This window comes from Rhinoraja longicauda, chromosome 7 (assembly GCF_053455715.1).
Source record: "Rhinoraja longicauda isolate Sanriku21f chromosome 7, sRhiLon1.1, whole genome shotgun sequence".
NCBI lineage: Eukaryota > Metazoa > Chordata > Chondrichthyes > Rajiformes > Arhynchobatidae > Rhinoraja > Rhinoraja longicauda.
Genome location: NC_135959.1, coordinates 5,872,254 through 5,895,571, shown reverse-complemented (window position 1 = coordinate 5,895,571; position 23,318 = coordinate 5,872,254). Strand labels below are relative to the sequence as shown.

Genomic DNA, 23,318 nt, shown 5'->3' with positions numbered 1-23,318 from the left:
CCTTTGTCAAATGTTTTCGTCGTTTTTACAAAAAGAAGCTCGACATTACGTTCCTGCTCATCGTGGGCGATCTGCTCCCCCCACCCATCTCCGGTCACCCATCTGACTGGGTGGGGGGGGTGGGGGGGCTTGGGGGCAGGGATTTATAAGAGCCCCCCCACCGCACTCCCCTCCCCTCCCATCCCTGTACTAAGTAACAAGAACTGTGGCTGCCTGGCGGTGGTCTTCGAAGGACCCAGTTGCTCCAACTGGTGGTAAGACCGTTTTCAAAATGGCCTCCCTGGGCGACACGTGTGTGTGTGTGTGTGTGTGAGGGGGGGGGGGTTGGGGGGTAAGGGGTGGGTGTGGGCGGGGGAGGGGATGCCTCGGGCCTGGTGGGCTATACCCTGGTCGTGGAGTGTGCGTGGGGCAGGTTGGTACTGTTCTGCACCCCGGTGAAGGTGTTGAAGGTGTGGAGGGGCTGCATGGCGGCCAGGGAGTTGGGGATCATGGTGATGGTGTTGGGGGTCATGAGGGGGATGTCGTCGGGGGAACGCCGCAGGGTCAGGGTGTAGTCGGGCGGGCAGGTCAGCCGCATGGTGTCGTGGGTCTGGAGGGGCTCGCACTCGTGGCCGTGGGGGTCGGCCCCCTGCTTCATCTGCAGGGACATGATCTCCTCGCTCTGCAGGTGGGCCAGGTCGTTGGTGGCCCCCCGCGACGGGCTCTGGCGCCGGTGCGTCTCGTGGCGGCGCTTGTCCTTCTTGTAGTAGAGGGCGGCGAAGGCCAGGATGTTGAGGAAGAGCAGGGAGGCGCCCACCGCGATGGTGACGCTCAGCTCCGTCGAGTAGTCCCGCTTGTCCTCGATCAGCACCGTGGTCTCCTCGGCGCCCGACTTGCGCGTCTCTTTGGTCTGCTTGGGGTCGTGCGACGGGGTGGCGGGAGGGCGCTTGGTGGTGGACGACCACAGCTTGCCCGGCAGGTGCTTGGTCATGTAGGGGAAGGGCGTGGAGTCCGTCTGCGGGACCTTGGTGGTGGTCGACACGTACTGGAAGATCTCGTTCAGGTTGTGGAGGTGGGGCACTAGCTCCAGCCAGAAGGCCACCTTGGTGGCCCGGTAGTGTTCCCGCACCCTGGGCTTCAGGCCGATGTGCAGGTACAGCTGGTCCTTCGGGTTGTACTTCGACCAGGCCACTTCCTCAAACCGGTTGGGCTTGGTGTGGATGAACTTGGTGTCTTGTGGGACGGGTTGGTTGGGATCGCTGAGGAACAAGATAGAGGGAGAGGAGGTTAACAGCAAGACACAACACACAACTCCATTTATGTAACACCTTAGAGTTATCATATTGAATGGCGGTGCCGGCTCGAAGGGCCGAATGGTCACGAACATATTGAATGGCGGTGCTGGCTCGAAGGGCCGAATGGTCATGATCATGTTGAATGGCGGTGTTGGAATGAAGGGCCGAATGGTCACGATCATATTGAATGGCGGTGCTGGCTCAAAGGGCCGAATGGCCACGATCATATTGAATGGCAGTGCTGGAATGAAGGACCGAATGGCCATGATCATATTGAATGGCGGTGCTGGCTTGAAGGGCCGAATGGCCACGATCATATTGAATGGCGGTGCTGGAATGAAGGGCCGAATGGCCACGATCATATTGAATGGCGGTGCTGGCTCGAAGGCCCGAATGGTCATGATCATATTGAATGGCGATGCTGGCTCGAAGGGCCGAATGGCCACTATCATATTGAATGGTGGTGCTGGCTCGAAGGGCCGAATGGCCACAATCATGTTGAATGGCGGTGCTAGCTCGAAGGGCCGAACGGCCTCCTCCTGCACATACTTTCTATGTTTATAAACTAAACATAGAAACATAGAAAATAGGTGCAGGAGGAAGCCATATGCACCACCATTCATCGTGATCATGGCTGATCATCCACAACCAGTAACCTGTGCCTGCCATGTCCCCATATCCCTTGATTCCACTAGCCCCTAGAGCTCCATCTGACTCTCTTTTAAATTCATCCAGTGAATTGGCCTCCACTGCCCTCTGTGGCAGAGAATTCCACAAATTCACAGCACTCTGGGTGAATTTTGTTTCCCTCATCCCAGTCTTAAATGGCCTCCCCTTTATTCTTAAACAGCAACCCCTTGATCCCCTTAACCCTAAGAGCGAAATCTAACTCTCTCTTGAATACATTTATAATAGACAATAGACAATAGGTGCAGGACGAGGCCATTCGGCCCTTCGAGCCAGCACCGCCATTCAACGTGATCAGGGCTGATCATTCTCAATCAGTACCCCGTTCCTGCCTTCTCCCCATACCCCCTGACTCCACTATCCTTAAGAGCCCTATCTAGCTCTATCTATTTAGTTTAGTTTGGTTCAGTTCAGTTCAGTTCAGAGACCAACCACCACCATTCGAACCGTCTCAAGAAGGTGGAACAGGAATGGAGGGAGGGGATAGTGATTGAAAGAGAGTAGGAGGGATGAAGGGAAGGAGAAAGGGAGTTATAGAATCACAGAGTGATACAGCTTAGAAACAGGCCCTTCGGCCCAACTTGCCCACACCGGCCAACAATGTCCCAGCTGCACTAGTGTAAGAAAATAACTGCAGATGCTGGAACAAATCGAAGGTATTTATTTCACAAAATGCTGAAGCAACTCAGCAGGTCAGGCAGCATCTCAGGGGAGAAGGAATGGTTGACGTTTCGGGTCGAGACCCTTCTTCAGACTGTATCCTTACTTTGTCCCGCCTCCCTGACAACAGTCCGAAGAAGGGTCTCGACCCGAAACGTCACCCATTCCTTCTCTCCTGAGATGCTGCCTGACCTGCTGAGTTACTCCAGCATTTTGTGAATAAATACGTCCAAAATCAGTACCCCGTTCCTGCTTAATCCCCATATCCCTTTATTTCATTAGCCCTAAGAGCTCTATCTAACTCTCTCTTAAATATATCCAGTGAATCGGCCTCCACTGCCTTCTGTGACAGAGAATTCCACAGATTCACAACTCTCTGACTGAAAAAGTTTTTCCTCATCTCAGTTCTAAATGGCCTACCCCTTGTTCTTAAACAGCGACCCCCTGGTTCTGAACTCCCGCCCCCCAAACATGGGGAATATTTTTCCTGCATCTGGCCTGTCCAACCCCTTAAGAATTTTATATGTTTCTATAAGATCCCACTCTCATCCTTCTAAACTCCAGTGAATACAAGCCCAGTTGATCCATTCTTTAGCCCAGTCAGTCTGTTTACCACCCTCTCTCTGACTAAAGAAATTCCTCGTAAAGCTAAAGGCATGTTGGACAGCATAACGAGAGGATTTGAGTACAGGAGTAAAGAGGTCCTTCTGCAGTTGTATGGGGCCCTGGTGAGACCACATCTGGAGTACTGTGTGCAGTTTTGGTCTCCTAATTTGAGGAAGGACGTCCTTGCTATTGAGGCAGTGCAGTGTAGGTTCACCAGGTTAATCCCCGGGATGGCGGGACTGTCGTATGGGGAGCGATTGTAAAGACTGGGCTTGTATTCACAGGAGTTTAGACGGATGAGAGGGGATCTTAGAGAAACGTACAAAAATTATCAAAGGACTGGACAAGCTAGATGCTGGAAAAATGTTCCCAATGTTGGGGGAGTCCAGAACTAGGGGCCACAGTCTAAGAATAAAGGGGAGGCCATTTAAAACTGAGGTGAGAAAAAAACCTTTTCACCCAGAGAGTTGTGAATTTGTGGAATTCTCTGCCACAGAAGGCAGTGGAGGCCAATTCACTGGATTAATTTAAAAGAGTTAGATAGAGCTCTAGGGGGCTAGTGGAATCAAGGGATATGGGGAGAAGGCAGGCACGGGTTACTGATTGTGGATGATCGGCCATGATCACAATGAATGGCGGTGCTGGCTCGAAGGGCCGAGTGGCCTCCTCCTGCACCTACTTTCTATGTTCTATGTTTCTAAACTATACTTTTGTTTAGTTTAGAAACATAGAAAGCATGTGCAGACGTAGGCCATTCAGCCCTTCGAGCCAGCACCGCCACTCAAAATTATCATGGCCATTCGGCGGTGCCGGCACCTGTTTCTATGTTAACATAGAAACATAGAAAACAGGTGCAGGAGGAGGCCATTTGGACCCTTCGAGGCAGCACCGCCATTCATTGTGATCATGGCTGATTGTCCACAATCAGTAACCCGTGCCTGCCTTCTCCCCATACCCCTTGATTCCACTAGCCCCTAGAGCTCTATCTAACTCTCTCTTAAATCCATCCAGTGAATTGGCCTCCACTGCCCTCTGTGGCAGGGAATTCCACAATTTCACAACTCTCTGGGTGAAAAAGTTCCTTCTCACCTCAGTTTTAAATGGCCTCCCCTTTATTATTAGACTGTGTGGCTCCTGGTTCTGGACTCGCCCGACATTGGGAACATTTTTCCTGCATCGAGCTTGTCCAGTCCTTTGATAATCTTATACGTTTCTATAAGGTTCCCCTCTCATCCTTCTAAACTCCAGTGAACACAAGCCCAGTCTTTCCAATCTCTCCTCATACAACAGTCCCGCCATCCCAGGGATTAACCTCGGAGTCCAGAACCAGGGGCCACAGTCTAAGAATAAAGGGGAGGCCATTGAATGTTTCTACTTTGAAGCAGGCGGTGAGGCGGTCGCCCTCGTGTTGAAGCGCACGGCTGTGGGGCGGGCTTTGACCGCGCCCCACGTCCCCGGGCTAACGGGCGCCACTCACCCGGTCTTGGCGAAGTTGGTCCAGTAGGTCATGACCACGGCGCTCAGCATCACGTCGTTCTTGGAGAAGTTGCAGGGGAAGAGCTCGGTGGGGCCGACCATGGGCACGCCGAAGACGTACGGGACCTCGTCGCCGTGGGCCGCGTCCGACCATCCGGGCTTCATGTCGCTCTGGCAGTGGTGGTAGAAGGCGTAGAAGTAGGTGGGCGAGCCGTACTGGGCGTGGAGGTCGGCCGTGGCCACCGCCGGCGCCACCCACTGGTGGTCGGTGAACAGGGCCACCAGGGTCTTGCGCCGGGTCTCGGGGTTCTCCTTGTCCGCCCAGTCGGTGTACATGAACTTGATGGTCTCCCGCAGGGTGTCCTTCCCCTCCGGGTAGCCGTACAGGTTGTCCACGAAGTTGGAGACGGCGAAGTCGAAGTCGCTGGCCGAGATGCCGTCCTCGTTGTCCACCATGTTCTCCACGAACTTCAGCCCCTCCCCCTGGTTGACCCCCAACATGATGTCGTAGTTGAGAAACTCGCCCTGCTCCATCAGGATCTGCGGGTCGTCCGGGATGACGTCGCCGTCGATGACCGGGCCGAAGGCGATGTGGTAGCGGGCGGGCATGATGTCCTGCTCGATCAGCTCCTTGTAGCTCTTCAACCGCAGGCATTCCACCAGGTCGATGGTGTCCAGCATGCTGCAGCCCACCTTCTCCGCCAGCAGCTGGGTGTACTTGGCCGGCTGGTAGTTGACCGCCCAACTGGACAAGGCTGTGCCACTCTGGATGATGGCCTTCTGGAAGAGACCTGGTGGATGAAGAGGAGAAACCGGTCAATGGTTGCGTTAGAGTCATAGACAATAGACAACAGACAATAGACAATAGACAATAGACAACAGACAATAGACAACAGACAATAGACAACAGACAATAGACAACAGACAATAGACAACAGACAATAGACAAGACAATAGACAATAGACAATAGACAATAGACAACAGACAATAGACAACAGACAATAGACAACAGACAATAGACACAATAGACAAGACAATAGATAATCGACAATAGGCAATAGACAATAGACAATAGACAATAGACGATAGACAATAAATAATAGACAATAGACAATAGACAATATACAATAGACAGACAATAGACTAGACAATAGACAAGGGGCAAGAGGCAAGAGACAAGATACAATAGACAATAGACAATAGACAACAGACAAGATAATAGAGAAGACAATAGACAACAGGTACAGGAGTAGGCCATTCGGCCCTTCGAGCCAGCACCGCCATTCACCGTTACCATGGCTGATCGTCCGCAATCAGTACCCCGTTCCTGCCTTCTCCCCATACCCCCTGACTCCGCTATCTTTAAGAGCTCTATCTTAGATTCTTAGAACAGCTTGTACTGGAGCCTACCAGGGAGAAGGCAATTCTGGATTTAGTGTTGTGTAATGATCCTGATCTGATAAGGGGACTAGAGGTAAAAGAGCCATTAGGAGGCAGTGATCACAACATGATAAGTTTTACTCTGCAAATGGAAAGGCAGAAGGGAAAATCGGAAGTGTCGGTATTACAGTATAGCAAAGGGGATTACAGAGGCATGAGGCGGGAGCTGGCCAAAATTGACTGGAAGGAGGCCCTAGCAGGGAAGACGGTAGAACAGCAATGGCAGGTATTCCTGGGAATAATGCAGAGGTTGCAGGATCAATTTATTCCAAAGAGGTGGAAAGACTCTAAGGGGAGTAAGAGACACCTGTGGCTGACAAGGGAAGTCAGGGACAGCATAAAAATTAAGGAGAGGAAGTATAACATAGCAAAGAAGAGTGGGAAGACAGAGGATTGGGACTCTTTTAAAGAGCAACAAAAGTTAACTAAAAAGGCAATACGGGGAGAAAAGATGAGGTACGAGGGTAAACTAGCCAATAATATAAAGGAGGATAGCAAAAGTTTTTTTAGGTACGTGAAGAGGAAAAAAATAGTCAAGGCAAATGTGTGTCCCTTGAAGACAGAAGCAGGGGAATTTATTATGGGGAACAAAGAAATGGCAGACGAGTTAAACCGTTACTTTGGATCTGTCTTCACTGAGGAAGATACACACAATCTCCCAAATGTTCTAGGGGCTGGAGAACCTAGGGTGATGGAGGAACTGAAGGAAATCCACATTAGGCAGGAAATGGTTTTGGGTAGACTGATGGGACTGAAGGCTGATAAATCCCCAGGGCCTGATGGTCTGCATCCCAGAGTACTTAAGGAGGTGGCTCTAGAAATAGTGGAAGCATTGGAGATCATTTTTCAATGTTCTATAGATTCAGGATCAGTTCCTGTGGATTGGAGGATAGCAAATGTTATCCCACTTTTTAAGAAAGGAGGGAGAGAGAAAACGGGTAATTATAGACCAGTTAGTCTGACATCAGTGGTGGGGAAGATGCTGGAGTCAATTATAAAAGACGAAATTGCTGAGCATTTGGATAGCAGTAACGGGATCATTCCGAGTCAGCATGGATTTACGAAGGGGAAATCATGCTTGACAAATCTACTGGAATTTTTTGAGGATGTAACTAGGAAAATTGACAAGGGAGAGTCAGTGGATGTGGTGTACCTCGACTTTCAGAAAGCCTTCGACAAGGTCCCACATAGGAGATTAGTGGGCAAAATTAGGGCACATGGTATTGGGGGTAGGGTACTGACATGGATAGAAAATTGGTTGACAGACAGAAAGCAAAGAGTGGGGATAAATGGGTCCCTTTCGGAATGGCAGGCAGTGACCAGTGGGGTACCGCAAGGTTCGGTGCTGGGACCCCAACTATTTACGATATACATTAATGACTTAGACGAAGGGATTAAAAGTACCATTAGCAAATTTGCAGATGATACTAAGTTGGGGGGTAGTGTGAATTGTGAGGAAGATGCAATAAGGCTGCAGGGTGACTTGGACAGGTTGTGTGAGTTGGCGGATACATGGCAGATGCAGTTTAATGTAGATAAGTGTGAGGTTATTCACTTTGGAAGTAAGAATAGAAAGGCAGATTATTATCTGAATGGTGTCAAGTTAGGAGGAGGGGGAGTTCAACGAGATCTGGGTGTCCTAGTGCATCAGTCAATGAAAGGAAGCATGCAGGTACAGCAGGCAGTGAAGAAAGCCAATGGAATGTTGGCCTTCGTAACAAGAGGAGTTGAGTATAGGAGCAAAGAGGTCCTTCTACAGTTGTACCGGGCCCTGGTGAGACCGCACCTGGAGTACTGTGTGCAGTTTTGGTCTCCAAATTTGAGGAAGGATATTCTTGCTATGGAGGGCGTGCAGCGTAGGTTCACTAGGTTAATTCCCGGAATGGCGGGACTGTCGTATGTTGAAAGGCTGGAGCGATTGGGCTTGTATACACTGGAATTTAGAAGGATGAGGGGGGATCTTATTGAAACATATAAGATAATTAGGGGATTGGACACATTAGAGGCAGATAACATGTTCCCAATGTTGGGGGAGTCCAGAACAAGGGGCCACAGTTTGAGAATAAGGGGTAGGCCATTTAGAACGGAGATGAGGAAGAACTTTTTCAGTCAGAGGGTGGTGAAGGTGTGGAATTCTCTGCCTCAGAAGGCAGTGGAGGCCAGTTCGTTGGATGCTTTCAAGAGAGAGCTGGATAGAGCTCTTAAGGATAGCGGAGTGAGGGGGTATGGGGAGAAGGCAGGAACGGGGTACTGATTGAGAGTGATCAGCCATGATCGCATTGAATGGCGGTGCTGGCTCGAAGGGCTGAATGGCCTACTCCTGCACCTATTGTCTATTGTCTATTGTCTATTGTCTAGCTCTCTCTTGTAAGCATCCAGAGAATTGGCCTGAGGACAGGTTTGGGCCCAACGGGTCCACTTGGTCTAGATGCATTTAAATTATAATTCTATCATCCTCCTCTCCCTGCTCCTAATATCTTACTTCCCTGTGTTGTTCTCCTAATTAGAAAGAAATTGTTCATCTTTCAGCAATACCAGTGCACTGCTGAGAGTTTACACTAAACCCATTAAGCTTCTGTAGCTGCAAATGGGATGTTATAACCTCAGACCGCCTTGAAGTATATTAGTCTGTGTTTCAAAATGAATCAAAGTTTGGGGTCAGGTATAGGGTTGCCAACTTCCTCACTCCCAAATAAGGGACAAAAGGTGACGTCACCACCCCCGCGCCCCACGTGACCTCACCCAGCCAGCGGCCACGTGCTTCCGCTCCACCAATGGCGGCTCCCCGGGCCGGTAGGCGGGTTACTACTCAACCTCCGTTCAGCGAACACACTCGTCCCCGCTCCCTGAACACACTCCGTTAGCCTACACTGTCCGGGCCTACAACGGCCCCCGGGGCTACAGTGTCCGGGCCTACAGTGTCCGGGCCTACAGCGCCCCCCGGGCCTAATACGGGACAAGGGTGGTCCCGTATGGGACAAACCAATTTGGCCCAAAATACGGATTATCCCGGCTAATACGGGACAGTTGGCAACCCTAGTCAGGTATTAGACAATAGACAATAGGTGCAGGAATAGGGCACTCGGCCCTTCAAGCCAACACCGCCATTCACTGTGATCATGGCTGATCACTCACAATCAATACCCCGCTCCTGCCTTCTCCCCATACCCCCTGACTCCGCTATCCTTAAGAGCTCTATCTAGCTCTCTCTTGAAAGCATCCAGACAATTGGCCTCCACTGCCTTCTGAGGCAGAGAATTCCACAGATTTACAACTCTCTGAGTGAAAAAGTTCTTCCTCATCTCAGTTCTAAATGGCCCACCCCTTGTTCTCAAACTGTGGCCCCTTGTTCTGGACTCCCCCAACATTGGGAACATGTTTCCTGCCTCTAGCGGGTCCAATCCCTTAATAATCTTATACGTTTCGATAAGATCTCCTCTCATCCTTCTAAATTCCAGTGTATACAAGCCTAGTCGCTCCAGTCTTTCAACATACGACAGTCCCGCCATTCCGGGAATGAACCTAGTAAACCTACGCTGCACGCCCTCAATAGCAAGAATATCCTTCCTCAAAATTGGAGACCAAAACTGCACACAGTACTCCAGGTGCAGTCTCACTAGGGCCCTGTACAACTGCAGAAGGACCTCTTTGCTCCTATACTCAACTCCTCTTGTAATGAAGGCCAACATGCCATTGGCTTTCTTCACTGCCGGCTGTACCTGCATGCTTACTTTCAGTGACTGATGCACTAGGACACCCAGATCTCTTTGTACTTCCTCTTTTCCTAACTTGCCACCATTCAGATAATAATTTGCCTTCCTGTTCTTGTCACCAAAGTGGATAACCTCACACTTATCCACATTAAACTGCATCTGCCATGCATCCGCCCACTCACACAACCTGTCCAAGTCACCCTGGATCCTCATAGCATCTTCCTCACAGTTCGCACTGCCACCCAGCTTTGTGTCATCTGCAAATTTGCTAATGTTACTTTTAATCCCTTCATCTAAATCATTAATGTATATTGTAAATAGCTGCGGTCCCAGCACCGAGCCTTACGGTACCCCACTAGTCACTGCCTGCCATTCTGAAAGGGACCCGTTAATCCCTACTCTTTGTTTCCTGTCTGTCAACCAATTTTCTATCCATGTCAGTACCCCACCCCCAATACCATGTGCTCTAATTCCCCCCCCCCCCTAATCTCCTGTGTGGAACCTTATCAAAGGCTTTCTGATGCACCACATCCACCGGCTCTCCCTTGTCCATTTTTCTAGTTACATCCTCAAAAAATTCTAGAAGAACTTCAGTGAAAAGGAGTCTCGGATTCCCTTCACTGAAGTGCCCATCATCTGTCGTTAAAAATTTTCCTTCAGATCTGTTAATGCTTTTCCCATTTTATGTTTTACAGTTGAAACAGCAGCTCACTTAAGAGTCGCTGGAGTCACCATGAAACAGAAAGTGTCACAGGCGATCAAACTAGGAGCTAAGCTGATGGGTTACCGGTCTCCATTACGAATAAGGCAGGCTTATAGGGTTGGTTGGCCTCTGTGCAATTGGCCCTCGTTGCTAAGGAGTGGATGGGGAAAGTGGGATCATGTGGAACTAAATGCTGGTTTAACTCAGCGGGACAGACAGCATCTCTGGAGAGAAGGAATGGGTGACGTTACAGGTCGAGACCCTTCTTCAGACTGAGAGTCACTGATCTCTATATCTCTATCCCTTCCACATCTCTAGACTCCCTCTCCCCTGACATGGGGCGGCACGGTGGCGCAGCGGTAGAGTTGTTGCCTTACAGCACTTGCAGCGCCAGAGACCCAGGTTCAACCCTGACTACGGGTGCTGTCGGTATGAAGTTTGTACGTTCTCCCCGTGACCTGCGTGGGTTTTCTCCGAGATCTTCGGTTTCCTCCCACACTCCAAAGACGTGCAGGTTTGTTCGTTCATTGGCTTGATGTAGATGTAAAATGTCCCTAGTGTGTGTGGGGAAGTATTAGTGTGTGGGGATCGATAGTCGGCATGGAGTCGGTCGGCCGAAGGGCCATTTTCCGCACTGTATTTCCAAGATAAACTAAACTAGTATGAATGGGTGATCAATGGTCAACACGGACTCGATGGGCCAAAAGGCCTATTTTCATGATGTTGCTCTACATTTTGCATTGCAGGCCAATGAAAGAGAGAGTTTAGGTTAATTTAGTTTAGAGACACAGCATGGAAACAGTCCCTTCGGCCCACCGAGTCCACACCGACCATCGATCCCCACACATTAACACTATCATTAACACTAACGGGGCCTAACATCGCCCGGCGCGGCTCGGCCGCGGGACTTTTCATCGCTGGTGCGGCTCGGCCGCTGGACTTAACATCGCCCGGTGCGGCTTGGCCGCGGGGCCTTCCATCGCCCGGTGCGGCTCGGCCGTGGGGCCTAACATCGCCCGGTGCGGCTCGGCCGCGGGACATAGCTGCGCACGGCTCGGCCGCGGGGCCTTCCATCGCCCGGTTCGGCCGCGAGACGTCTCAGCGCCCGGTGCAACTCGGCCGCGGGGACTTCCACCCCCTTGCGGGGACTGTGCGGGTCGATTGGGGACGAGCTGTCTGTCCGTGGGCGTGGGGAAGAAAGTGGAAGTTTTGTTGCCTCCATCACAGTGAGGGGGTGTTTGGAGTCACTGTGATGGACGTTTGTGTTGGGGTCATGTGTCTTGTGTTCTTTTTGTGTGTGACTGCTATGTAGTTTCGTTCGGTACCTTGGTACCGAATGACAAATAAAGCTCTGTTGAACTGTTGAACTATCCTACACCCACTGGGGACAATTTTTACATTTACGTCTTCGGAGTGTGGGAGGAAACCGAAGGTCTCGGAGAAAACCCACGCAGGTCACGGTGGGAACGTACAAACTCCGTACAGACGGCATCCGTAGTCGGGATCGAACCCGGGTCTCCGGCGCTGCATTCGCTGTAAGGCAGCAACTCTACCGCTGCGCCACCGTGAGCAGGATACTTTGAATCCCGAGATTCTCGAGACAGGTACACTAACACAACTCTGCGTGCTGGAACATAGGACAGTCCAGCAGAGGAACGGGCTCTTCGGCCCGCAATGTCTGTGCCGAACATGATGCTGTTAAACTGATCTCATCCGCCTGTACATGACCCATATCCCTCTATGCCTTGTACATCTCTGTGCCCTACCTGAAAGTCATTTAAACACCACGATGGTATCTGCCTCCACCGCCACCCCTGGCGGCAGTTCCAAGCACCCACCACCCTCTGTGTAAAACAAAAAACTGGCCCCACGCATCTCCTTTAAACTTTACCCCTCTTACTTTACCAGCCATGCCCTCTCTTGTTGGACATTACCAACCCGGGGAAAAGGTTCTGGCTGTCTACCCTATCAGTGCCTTGGCCGCTGTCTGTGCGGAGTTTGTGCATTCTCCATATGACCACGTGGGTTTTCTCCAGGTTCACCAGTTTCCTCCCACTTTATAAAGACAATAGACAATAGGTGCAGGAGGAGGCCATTCGGCCCTTCGAGCCAGCACCGCCATTCAATGTGATCATGGCTGATCATTCTCAATCAGTACCCCGTTCCTGCCTTCTCCCCATACCCCCTGACTCCGCTATCCTTAAGAGCTCTATCTAGCTCTCTCTTGAATGCATTCAGAGAATTGGCCTCCACTGCCTTCTGAGGCAGAGAATTCCACAGATTCACAACTCTCTGACTGAAAAAGTTCTTCCACATCCCAGTTCTAAATGGCCTACCCCTTGTTCTTAAACTGTGGCCCCTTGTTCTGGACTCCCCCAACATTGGGAACATGTTTCCTGCCTCTAACGTGTCCAACCCCTTAATAATCTTATACGTTTCGGTAAGATCTCCTCTCATCCTTCTAAATTCCAGTGTATACAAGCCTAGTCGCTAGTCACAAGACGTGCAGGTTTGTGGATTAATTGGCCTCTGCAAGTTGTCCCCTCGTGTGTAGGGTAGAACTAGCGTGTGTGGTGAGCGCTGGTCGGCATGGATTAGGTGAGCCAAAAGGCCTGTTTCCACGCTGTGTCTCTAAATGAAGGATTTCCAGGAGCGATGTTATAATTTTTTTACGGTTCATTTTGAGAGGCCATACTGAAGCAATGGCCAGGAAAGCGCACCAACGCTTCTACTTCCTTAGCAGGTTCGGCACGTCCCCCCTACAACTCTCACCAACTTCTACAGATGCGCCACAGGAAGCAGCATATCGGGATGCATCACAGCTCGGTTTGGGAACGGCTCCATCCAAGACCGCAAGAAATTGCAGTGCATTGTGGACGCAGCCCAGACTATCATGCAAACCAACCTCCCTTCCATTGACTCCATCTACACCTCACGCTGCCTCGGCAAGGCCAGCAGCATCATCAAGGACCAGTCTCACCCCGGCCACTCCCTCTTCTCTCCTCTCCCATCGGGCAAAAGGTACAGAAGTGTGAAAACGCACACCTCCAGATTCAGGGACAGTTTCTTCCCAGCTGTTATCAGGCAACTGAATCATCCTACCACAACCAGAGAGCATCGCTGAACTACTATCTACCTCATTGGTGATCCTCGGACTATCCTTCGGCACGGTGGCTCAGCGGTAGAGTTGCTGCCTTACAGCGAATGCAACGCTGGAGACTCAGGTTCGACCCTGACTACGGGCGCCGTCTGTACGGAGTTTGTACGTTCTCCCCGTGACCTGCGTGGGTTTTCTCCGAGACCTTCGGTTTCCTCCCACACTCCAAAGACGTACAGGTATGTAGGTTAATTGACTGGGTAAATGTAAAAATTGTCCCTAGTGTGTGTAGGATAGTGTTAATGTGCGGGGAATCGCTGGGCGGCGCGGACCCGATGGGCCGAAGGGCCTGTTTCTGCGCTGTATCTCTAAATCTAAATCTAAAAATCTATAGGACATGGAAGTTTGTTCCTGAAACATAATTGGGTGCCGTGTGGCTGTGAGGGGAAAACACGAGAAGTCAGCAGGATACAGATGTGTACTTTTTCTTGCTCTAAACGTTACTCCCTTCATCCTGTATCTGTACACTGTGGAATTAAGGGCACAGCGGTAGAGTTGCTGCCTTACAGCACTTACAGCGCCGGAGACCCGGGTTCCATCCCGACTGCGGGTGCTGCCCGTACGGAGTTTGTACGTTCTCCCCGTGACCTGCGTGGGTTTTCTCCGAGATCTTCGGTTTCCTCCCACACTCCAAACACGTGCAGGTTTGCAGATTAATTGGCTTGGTACAAATGTAAATTGTCCCTCGTGTGTGTAAGATGGTGTTAATGTGCGGGGATCGCTGGTCGGCGCTGACTCGGTGGGCCGAAGGGCCTGTTTCCGCGCTGTATCTCTAAACTAAATCCAATCCATAGATGCTGAAGATGGACACAAAATGCCAGAGTAACTCAACGGGACAGGCAGCATCTCCGGAGAGAAGGAGTGGGTGATGTTCTTCTGAAGAAGGGTCTCGACCCAAAACATCACCCATTCCTTCTCTCCAGGGAGGCTGCCCTGTCCTGCCGAGTTACTCCGGCATCTTGTGCCTGTCTTCGGTGTAAACCATCAACTGCAGTTCGTTCCTACACATTTCAAAGAGCCTTTCCTATATCAATCAAATCCCTTGCGTTTCTTCTGGTGTCTTTAACGCTCCACTTGACTTTCCGATGGTGTTAACTCAGACAAGTGCTGATTTCATATAAGAGTGAGTCTTGGAGCTGAGGTTAATTAAGCAAAGACTGATCCGTAAGACCTCGTTGCAATTCGGAGCCTTGTCCCATGATTGGTTTTCTGTCAGTTTTTATGTATTTGATCAGTTCCTCTGAGACTCGGCCCGTCGCTATTTAATTAATATTCAGGACATGCCAAAGCGAATATTTCATAACTTGAAGGAGGCCACCATTGCACTTTCTTAGAATGACGATATCATCGCAGGGCCTGGCAGAAGGCTCTATTAGGCGCTGGTCAGGCCGCATTTGGTCAGGAATATTTGCGAGCAAATTTGGGCCCCATATCTGAGGAAAGATGTGCTGGCTCTGGAGAGGGTCCATGGGTAGGGTTGCCAACTGTCCCGTATTAGCCGGGACATCCCGTATTTTGGGCTAAATTGGTTTGTCCTGTACAGGACTGCCCTTGTCCCGTATTAGGCCCGGGAGGCACTGTAGGCCCGGACACTGTAGGCCCAGACACTGTGGGGCCAGGGGACACTGTAGGCCCAGACACTGTAGGCCCGGAGGCCCGGGCGCCGCCTAACGGAGGTTGCATAGCAACCCACCTCCCAGCCTAGGCGGCCTCCATTGGTGGAGCGGGAGCACGTGGCCGCTGGCTGGGTGAGGTCACTTGGGGCGCGGGGTGTTGACGTCAATTTGGGAATGAGAAAGTCGGCAACCCTATCCATGGGAGGTTTACGAGAATGATCTCAGGAATGAGTGGGTTAACATATGATGAGCATTTGACAGCAGTTGGGCCTGTACTCGCTGGAGTTTAGAAGGATGGGGGGGGGGGGGGACCTCATTGATACATACAGAATAGTGAAAGGCCTGGATATAGAGTGGATGTGGGGAGGATGTTTCCACTTGTTGGAGAGTCTAGGACCAGAGGTCATAGCCTCAGAATTAAAGCCTTTAGGAAGGAGATGAGGAGGATGGTGAATCTGTGGAATTCATTGCCACTGAAGGCTGTGGAGGCCAAGACAATGGAGAATGGGGTTAGGAGGGAGAGATAGATCAGCCATGATTGAATGGCGGAGTGGACTTGATGGGCCAAGTGGTCGAATTTCTGAAGGTTGCGAAGCATGAAAGTGCGCACCATGGGTACTAAAAATGGAGGTGAATCAGTATCTACAGTAGTACCTGCCTCAACTACGTCCTCCAGCAGAAAGACACAAAATGCTGGAGCAACTCAGCGGGACAGGCAGCGTCTCTGAAGATGCTTCAACCTTCAACCCTTCAGGCCCTTCAACCCAACGTACAAACTCCGTTCAGACAGCACCCGTAGTCAGGATCGAACCTGGGTCTCTGGCGCTCTAAGGCAGCGACTCTACCAATGTAATTCCCATCATATCCCCACTTCCATTGACTCTTTAAATCTAAGCAATGTCATCAATACAATCTAATGTAGAAATAGAACAGCACAGGAACATGTCGGGGTGCCAACTATCTCACTCCCAAATAAGGGACAAATGGTCACGGCACCGCCCCACGCCCCATGTGATCACACCCAGCGCTCTACCAATGGCGGCCGCCCGGGCCGGGAGGCGGGTTGCTATGCAACCTCCGTTAGGCGGCACCTGAGCCTACAGTGTCCAGGACTACAGCGGCCCCCGGGCTACAGTGTCCAGGCTACAGTGTCCGGGCCTACAGCGTCCGGGCCTACAGCGTACGGGCCTACAGTGTCCGGGCATACAGTGTCTGGCCTACAGTGTCCGGGCCTACAGCGTCTGGGCCTACAGTGTCCGGGACTACAGCGCCGTCCGGGCCCAATACGGGATAAGGGCAGTCTGATACGGGACAAACCAGATTAATCCCTGGGATGGCAGGTATGTAGGTTAATTGGCTGGGTAAATGTAAATGTAAAAATTGTCCCCAGTGGGTGTAGGATAGTGTTAATGTACGGGGATCGCTGGGCGGCACGGACTTGGAGGGCCGAAAAGGCCTGTTTCCGGCTGTATATATATGATATGATATGGCGGGACTTGCATATGAGGAAAGAATGGATAGACTGGGCTTGTACTCGCTGGAATTTAGAAGACTGAGGGGGGATCTTATGGAAACATATAAAATTCTTAAGGGGTTGGAGAGGCTAGATGCGGGAAGATTGTTTCCGATGTTGGGGAAGTCCAGAACCAGGGGTCACAGCTTAAGGATAAGGGGGAAGTCTTTTAGGACCGAGATGAGAAAACATTTCTTCACACAGAGAGTGGTGAGTCTGTGGAATTCTCTGCCACAGAAGGTAGTTGAGGCCAGTTCATTGGCTATATTTAAGAGGGAGTTAGATGTGGCCCTTTTTGCTAAAGGGATCAGGGGGTATGGAGAGAAGGCAGGTACAGGCTACTGAGCTGGATGATCAGCCATGATCATATTGAATGGCGGTGCAGGCTCGAAGGGCCGAATGGCCTACTCCTGCACCTATTTTCTATGTTTCTATGTTTCTAAACCAATTTAGCCCAAAATACGGTATGTCCCAGCTAGTATGGCACAGTGGGCCCACATCCCCACAATGTCTGTGCCAAACATGATGTTAAGTTAAACTCATCTCCTCTACCTGCATGTGATCCATGTTACTCCATTCCCTGAACATTCGTGTGTCCATCTGAAAGTCTTTTCGATGCCACTATCATATATAGTTTAGTTTAGTTTAGAGATACAGCGTGGAAACAGGCCCTTCGGCCCACCGAGTCCGCACCGACCAGCGTTCCCCCGTACACTAACACACTCGGGACAATTTACACATACACCAAGCCAATTAACCTGCAAACCTGTACGTCTTTGGAGTGTGGGAGGAAACCGAAGAACTTCGGTTTCCTCCCACACTCCAAAGACGTACAGGTATGTAGGTTAATTGGCTTGGTGTATGTGTAAATTGTCCCTAGAGTGTGTAGGATACTGTTAATGTGCGGGGATCGCTGGTCGGCGTGGACTCGGTGGGCCGAAGGGCCTGTTTCCGAGCTGTTTCTCTAAACTAAACTAAACTAAACGAAACAAAACTAACACCCTTGAGTAAATTGAGATTATTAAGTACTAATAGAGTATCTTAAAGTGGTTCCACTTCATACAAATCCTACAAATATTCTTCCACAAAAAGATATAGATTAATTCAGCAATATCACACTCCTGTGAATGAATCTGCAATCACTAAATACTCTGGAGTCCAACAATACAGGAAAGAATATTACAATAGACAATGGACAATAGGTGCAGGAGGAGGCCATTCGGCCCTTCGAGCCAGCACTGCCATTCAATGTGATCATGGCTGATCATTCTCAATCAGTGCTGGCGGTGCTGGCTCAAGGGGCCGAATGGCCTACTCCTGCACCTATTTTCTATGTTTCAAAATGTAAATCCACTCATCTCCCTATCAATGAAACAAATGTTTTCTGTTCAGTTTCGTTGATTGTGGTTTAGTTGCAGTTATTTCAGTCCTTTTAATTTCAATTGATTCAAGGGTGTTAGTTTAGTTGAGTATGGTTTAGTTTAGGTTATAAATAGATGTGGCCCTTTTTGCTAAAGGATCAGGGGGTATGGAGAGAAGGCAGGTACAGGCTACTGAGCTGGATGATCAGCCATGAATGAACATTTCCCCTCCCACCCGTGACCTAGCTGTCTCACTAGTCTGTTCATCTAAATTGGACTGCTTCCAACCCGTCACTCTATCCACCCTTGCAAAGTTTGTCTCCGCTATGAAACCTGCAACCTGCCCCCTTGATCCTGCCCCCACTGCCCTTCTGAAGGATGTCATTGCAATAGCCGGTCCCAGCATCCTCTCTATTATCAACAGTTCTCTGGCCACTGGCACTGTTCCAACCAGTTTCAAGCACGCGGTGGTCCAGCCCCTACTGAAAAAACCTAACCTAGACCCCACCTTGCCTAGCAACTACAGACCCATTTCCAAACTGCCATTCCTGTCAAAAGTCCTTGAAAAGGCAATTCTAAACCAATTAGTGCCCTACCTGCACCAAAACACAATCCTGGAAAGTTTCCAGTCAGGTTTCAGAGCCCACCACAGCACAGAGTCTGCCTTGTTGAAGGTACACAACGACCTGCTTCTCGCCATCGACACCGGCGACTGTGCAATCCTGCTCCTTCTCGACCTCAGCGCAGCGTTCGATACAGTGGACCACACCATCCTTATTGACCGTCTCCGGTACGCGGTTGGCATTGATGGCACTGCCCTGAGCTGGTTCGCTTCGTACCTCAAAGATAGGAGTTTCGCCATCAACATAGGCAGTTATTCCTCTGCTCCAGCTAGCCTCTCCTGCGGAGTTCCACAAGGCTCCATCCTAGGCCCCATTCTCTTCTCTCTATACATGCTCCCCCTTGGCCAAATCATTCAAAGGCACGGCATTTCTTTCCACTGCTATGCCGATGACACTCAGCTTTACCTCCCCCTGAAACCCAACAACCAGTCAAATTTAAACAGCCTCTTACACTGCCTTGAGGACATAAAATGTTGGATGGCACAGAACTTCCTCCAATTAAATGAGAGCAAGTCTGAGGTCATCCTATTCGCCCCCCCCCCCCCCCCCCCCCCCCCCGACTCCATCAAATCGATAACAGGCAGTCTTGGAAGTCTATCCTGCCTAGTCAAACCGCATGTCAAAAACCTCGGCATGATATTTGACTCTGCATTAAAATTTGATAAGCAAGTCAACGCTGTGGTAAAAGCCAGCTTCTTCCAACTTCGAACCATAGCTAAAATCAAACCTTTCCTCCAATTCGACGACACTGAAAAAATCATTCACGCTTTCATTTCCTCCCGCCTAGACTACTGCAACTCCCTATACACTGGGATCAGCCAATCTTCCCTGTCCCGCCTGCAACTGGTCCAAAACGCCGCAGCGAGACTCCTGACGGGTACCCGTAAAAGGGACCACATCACCCCGATTCTGGCCTCTCTCCACTGGCTCCCTGTACGGTACAGAATCAACTTCAAGCTCCTCCTATTCACGTATAAAGCCCTAAATGGACACTCCCCCCCCTACATCAAAAATCTTCTAACCCCCCTCTCTAACTCCAGGTCCCTCAGGTCGGCCGACTTGGGGCTACTCACTATCCCGCGGTCTAGGCTTAAGCTCAGGGGTGACCGCGCTTTTGCGGTTGCAGCTCCTAGACTGTGGAACAGCATCCCTCTCCCCATCAGAACTGCCCCCTCCATCAACTCCTTTAAGTCCAGGCTCAAAACCTATTTCTACTCCCTAGCGTTTGAGGCTCATTGAGGAGGCGCTGTGAACTGTTTGCGTGCTACTGTATGTTTCATTTTTTTTCCATTGGAAGCTAATCAGATGTACAGCACTTTGGTCAACGTGGGTTGTTTTTAAATGTGCTCTCCAAATAAATTTGACTTGACTTGACTTGACTTGACTTATAGTCACGTGTACCGAGGTGCAGAGTAAAAGCTTTTGTTGCGTGCTAACCAGTCAGCGGAAAGACAATAGACAATAGACAATAGGTGCAGGAGGAGGCCATTCGACCCTTCGAGCCAGCACCGCCATTCAATGTGATCATGGCTGATCATTCTCAATCAGTACCCCGTTCCTGCCTTCTCCCCATACCCCCTGACTCCGCTATCCTTAAGAGCTCTATCTAGCTCTCTCTTGAATGCATTCAGAGAATTGGCCTCCACTGCCTTCTGAGGCAGAGAATTCCACAGATTCACAACTCTCTGACTGAAAAAGTTTTTCCTCATCTCCGTTCTAAATGACCTACCCCTTATTCTTAAACTGTGCCCCTTGTTCTGGACTCCCCCAACATTGGGAACATGTTTCCTGCCTCTAACGTGTCCAACCCCTTAATAATCTTATACGTTTCGATAAGATCTCCTCTCATCCTTCTAAATTCCAGTGTATACTAGCCTAGTCGCTCCAGTCTTTCAACATACGACAGTCCCGCCATTCCGGGAATTAACCTAGTAAACCTACGCTGCACGCCCTCAATAGCAAGAATATCCTTCCTCAAATTTGGAGACCTAAACTGCACACAGTACTCCAGGTGCGGTCTCACTAGGGCCCTGTACAACTGCACACAGTACTCCAGGTGCGGTCTCACTAGGGCCCTGTACACGATTACAATCGAGCCGGTCACAGTGCAGGGAGACATAATAAGGGAATAACTTTGAGTTCAAGGTGCAGCCAGTAAAGGATGGTTCGAGGGAGATAGTAGTTCAGCGCCATTTTGCCATCTGATTCAGTGCGCTGGTTATTAAACTCGTCGCCTGGTGTCACGGATGTCCGCACAGACGTGTTAGTGAGGGACTGGAAGGTAAACCACACTTAATCAGGTCATTGTGTAGGAATTAAATAGGGTAACGATGGATAAAAATGTTCATTCAAATAGAACTCACCGAAGACAGGGAGGGATACAGGTTGAGGGGTGAGGGGATGGAGGGGACGATGGGTGGGATAGTGGAAAAAATGTGTCTACGCTGGGATGGTGAGGGAATCCAGGGAAGAGAGAAGGGTGAGGAGGGAAGGGAGATATTAGGGTGGTCACGGTGGCGCAGCGGTAGAGTTGCTGCCTTACAGTGAATGCAGCGCCGGAGACCCGGGTTCGATCCCGACTACGGGCGCCGTCTGTACTGAGTTTGTACGTTCTCCCCGTGACCTGCGTGGCCGGGGAGTAGAATCAGGCCATTCGGCCCATCTAGTTTACTCCGCCATTCAATCATAGCTGATCTATCTCTCCCCCCTAACCCCATTCTCCTGCCTTCTCCCCATAACCCCTGACACCCGCACTAATCAAGAATCTGTCAATCTATGCCTTAAAAATATCGAAGGTAGACACAAATTGCTGGAGTAACTCAACGGGTCAGGAAGCATCTCGGGAGAGAAGGAATGGCTGACGTTTCGTGTCGAGACCCTTCTTCAGACCTTAAAATTATCCACTGACTTGGCCTCCACAGCCTTCTGTGGCAGAGAATTCCACAGATTCACCACCCTCTGACTAAAGAAATATCTCCTCATCTCCTTCCTAAAAGAACGTCCTTTAATTCTGAGGCAGTGACCTCTGGTCCTAGACTCTCCCACTAGTGGAAACACCCTCTCCACATCCACTCTATCCAGGCCTTTGAATAATATGTATGTTTCAATGAGGTCATCCCTCGTTCTTCTAAACTCCAGCCAGTACAGGCCCAGTGCCCGACAAACGCTCATCATAGGTTAACCCACTCATTCCTGGATTCGTTCTCGTTAACCTCCTCTGGACCCCCTCCAGTGCCAGCACATCCTTCCTCAGACATGGTGCCCAAAATTGCTCACAATGCTCCAAATGTGGCCCGACCAGCTCCTTATAGAGCCTCAGCATTACATCCCTATTTGTGTAATACCCCTCTAGAAATAATCGACCCGAAACGTCACCCATTCCTTCTCTCCTGAGATGCTGCCTGACCCGCTGAGTTACTCCAGCATTTTGTGAATACCTTCGATTTGTACCAGCATCTGCAGTTATTTTCCCACACCTCTGGAAATAATGCTCTCTCTCTCTCTGTCTTCTTTCTCTCCCATCCCTCCCTCTCTCTCTCTCTCTCTCTCGCTCCCACCCTCCCTCCCCCTCTCTCTCTCTCTTGCACACACAATCAAGTTCCTTTGTCACCCAAACTTCCTGCTGTGTTAATTTTTAAAAACCCGAGAGGCAAAGTCATTATTCATTCTGCTAACAGGATTAGATTTTCAAGATGCCTGAAGTTGCAAGGCCAACCATTTAACCCAGGCCTCTTGCGCAGTGCCTGTTCTATTTGCTTAGGGTGCTCCCTGTTGAACAGGGAACACATTTCATAGCCTGTGATGACCCCGCGAAGTAGGCGGACAAATAAAATGAAGTGCCCTCTTTGAATGGCTGTCTTTATTTCAGCTCCTCGTCATCCATCTTGTCTCCTAATTATTCACTTGAAGCTCCTTCCTCTGGGTTTCCGAAACTTGAGGTTGGCTTCACTGAGTTACGCACGCACACCCACACACACTCACACCCACACACACCTGCACACCCACACACACAAACATACACGCACGCACACACACACATGCACACAGACACACACTCACACACACACACACGTACACATACACACACACACACACACACACACACACACAAACACACACACACTCACACACACACATACACGCATGCACACACCCACACACACACACACATACACACAAACACACATGCACACACACACACACCCACACACATACACACGCACACACACATACCCACACATAGACACACACACACACACACACACATACATACACACACACCCACACACACACAGTGAGTGCGTGCGGCACGGTGGCGCAGCGGTAGAATTAATGCCTCACAGCGCCACAGACCCGGGTTCGACCCTGACTACGGGTGCTGTCTGTACGGAGTTTGTACGTTCTCCCCGTGACCCGCGTGGGTTTCCCTCCGGGTGCTCCGGTTTCCTCCCACACTCCAAAGACGTGCAGGTTTGTAAGTCAATTGGC

The 23,318-nt window shown here is 50.3% G+C and overlaps 1 protein-coding gene across 2 annotated transcripts in view; it reads right to left on the bottom strand.

The window, feature by feature from the left end:
* Positions 1-246: 246 nt before the first annotated feature.
* nlgn4xa (neuroligin 4 X-linked a) overlaps positions 247-23,318 on the bottom strand; it is a 191,345-nt gene continuing 168,273 nt past the window's right edge. For both annotated transcript variants that reach the window (XM_078402039.1, XM_078402041.1), the window contains 2 exons: positions 4,705-5,494; positions 247-1,238 (listed from right to left, as the gene is read on the bottom strand). In XM_078402039.1, coding sequence (XP_078258165.1) covers positions 380-1,238; positions 4,705-5,494 — 1,649 coding nt within the window. In that variant the 3' untranslated portion in view covers positions 247-379. The remainder of the gene's footprint in view (positions 1,239-4,704; positions 5,495-23,318) is intronic.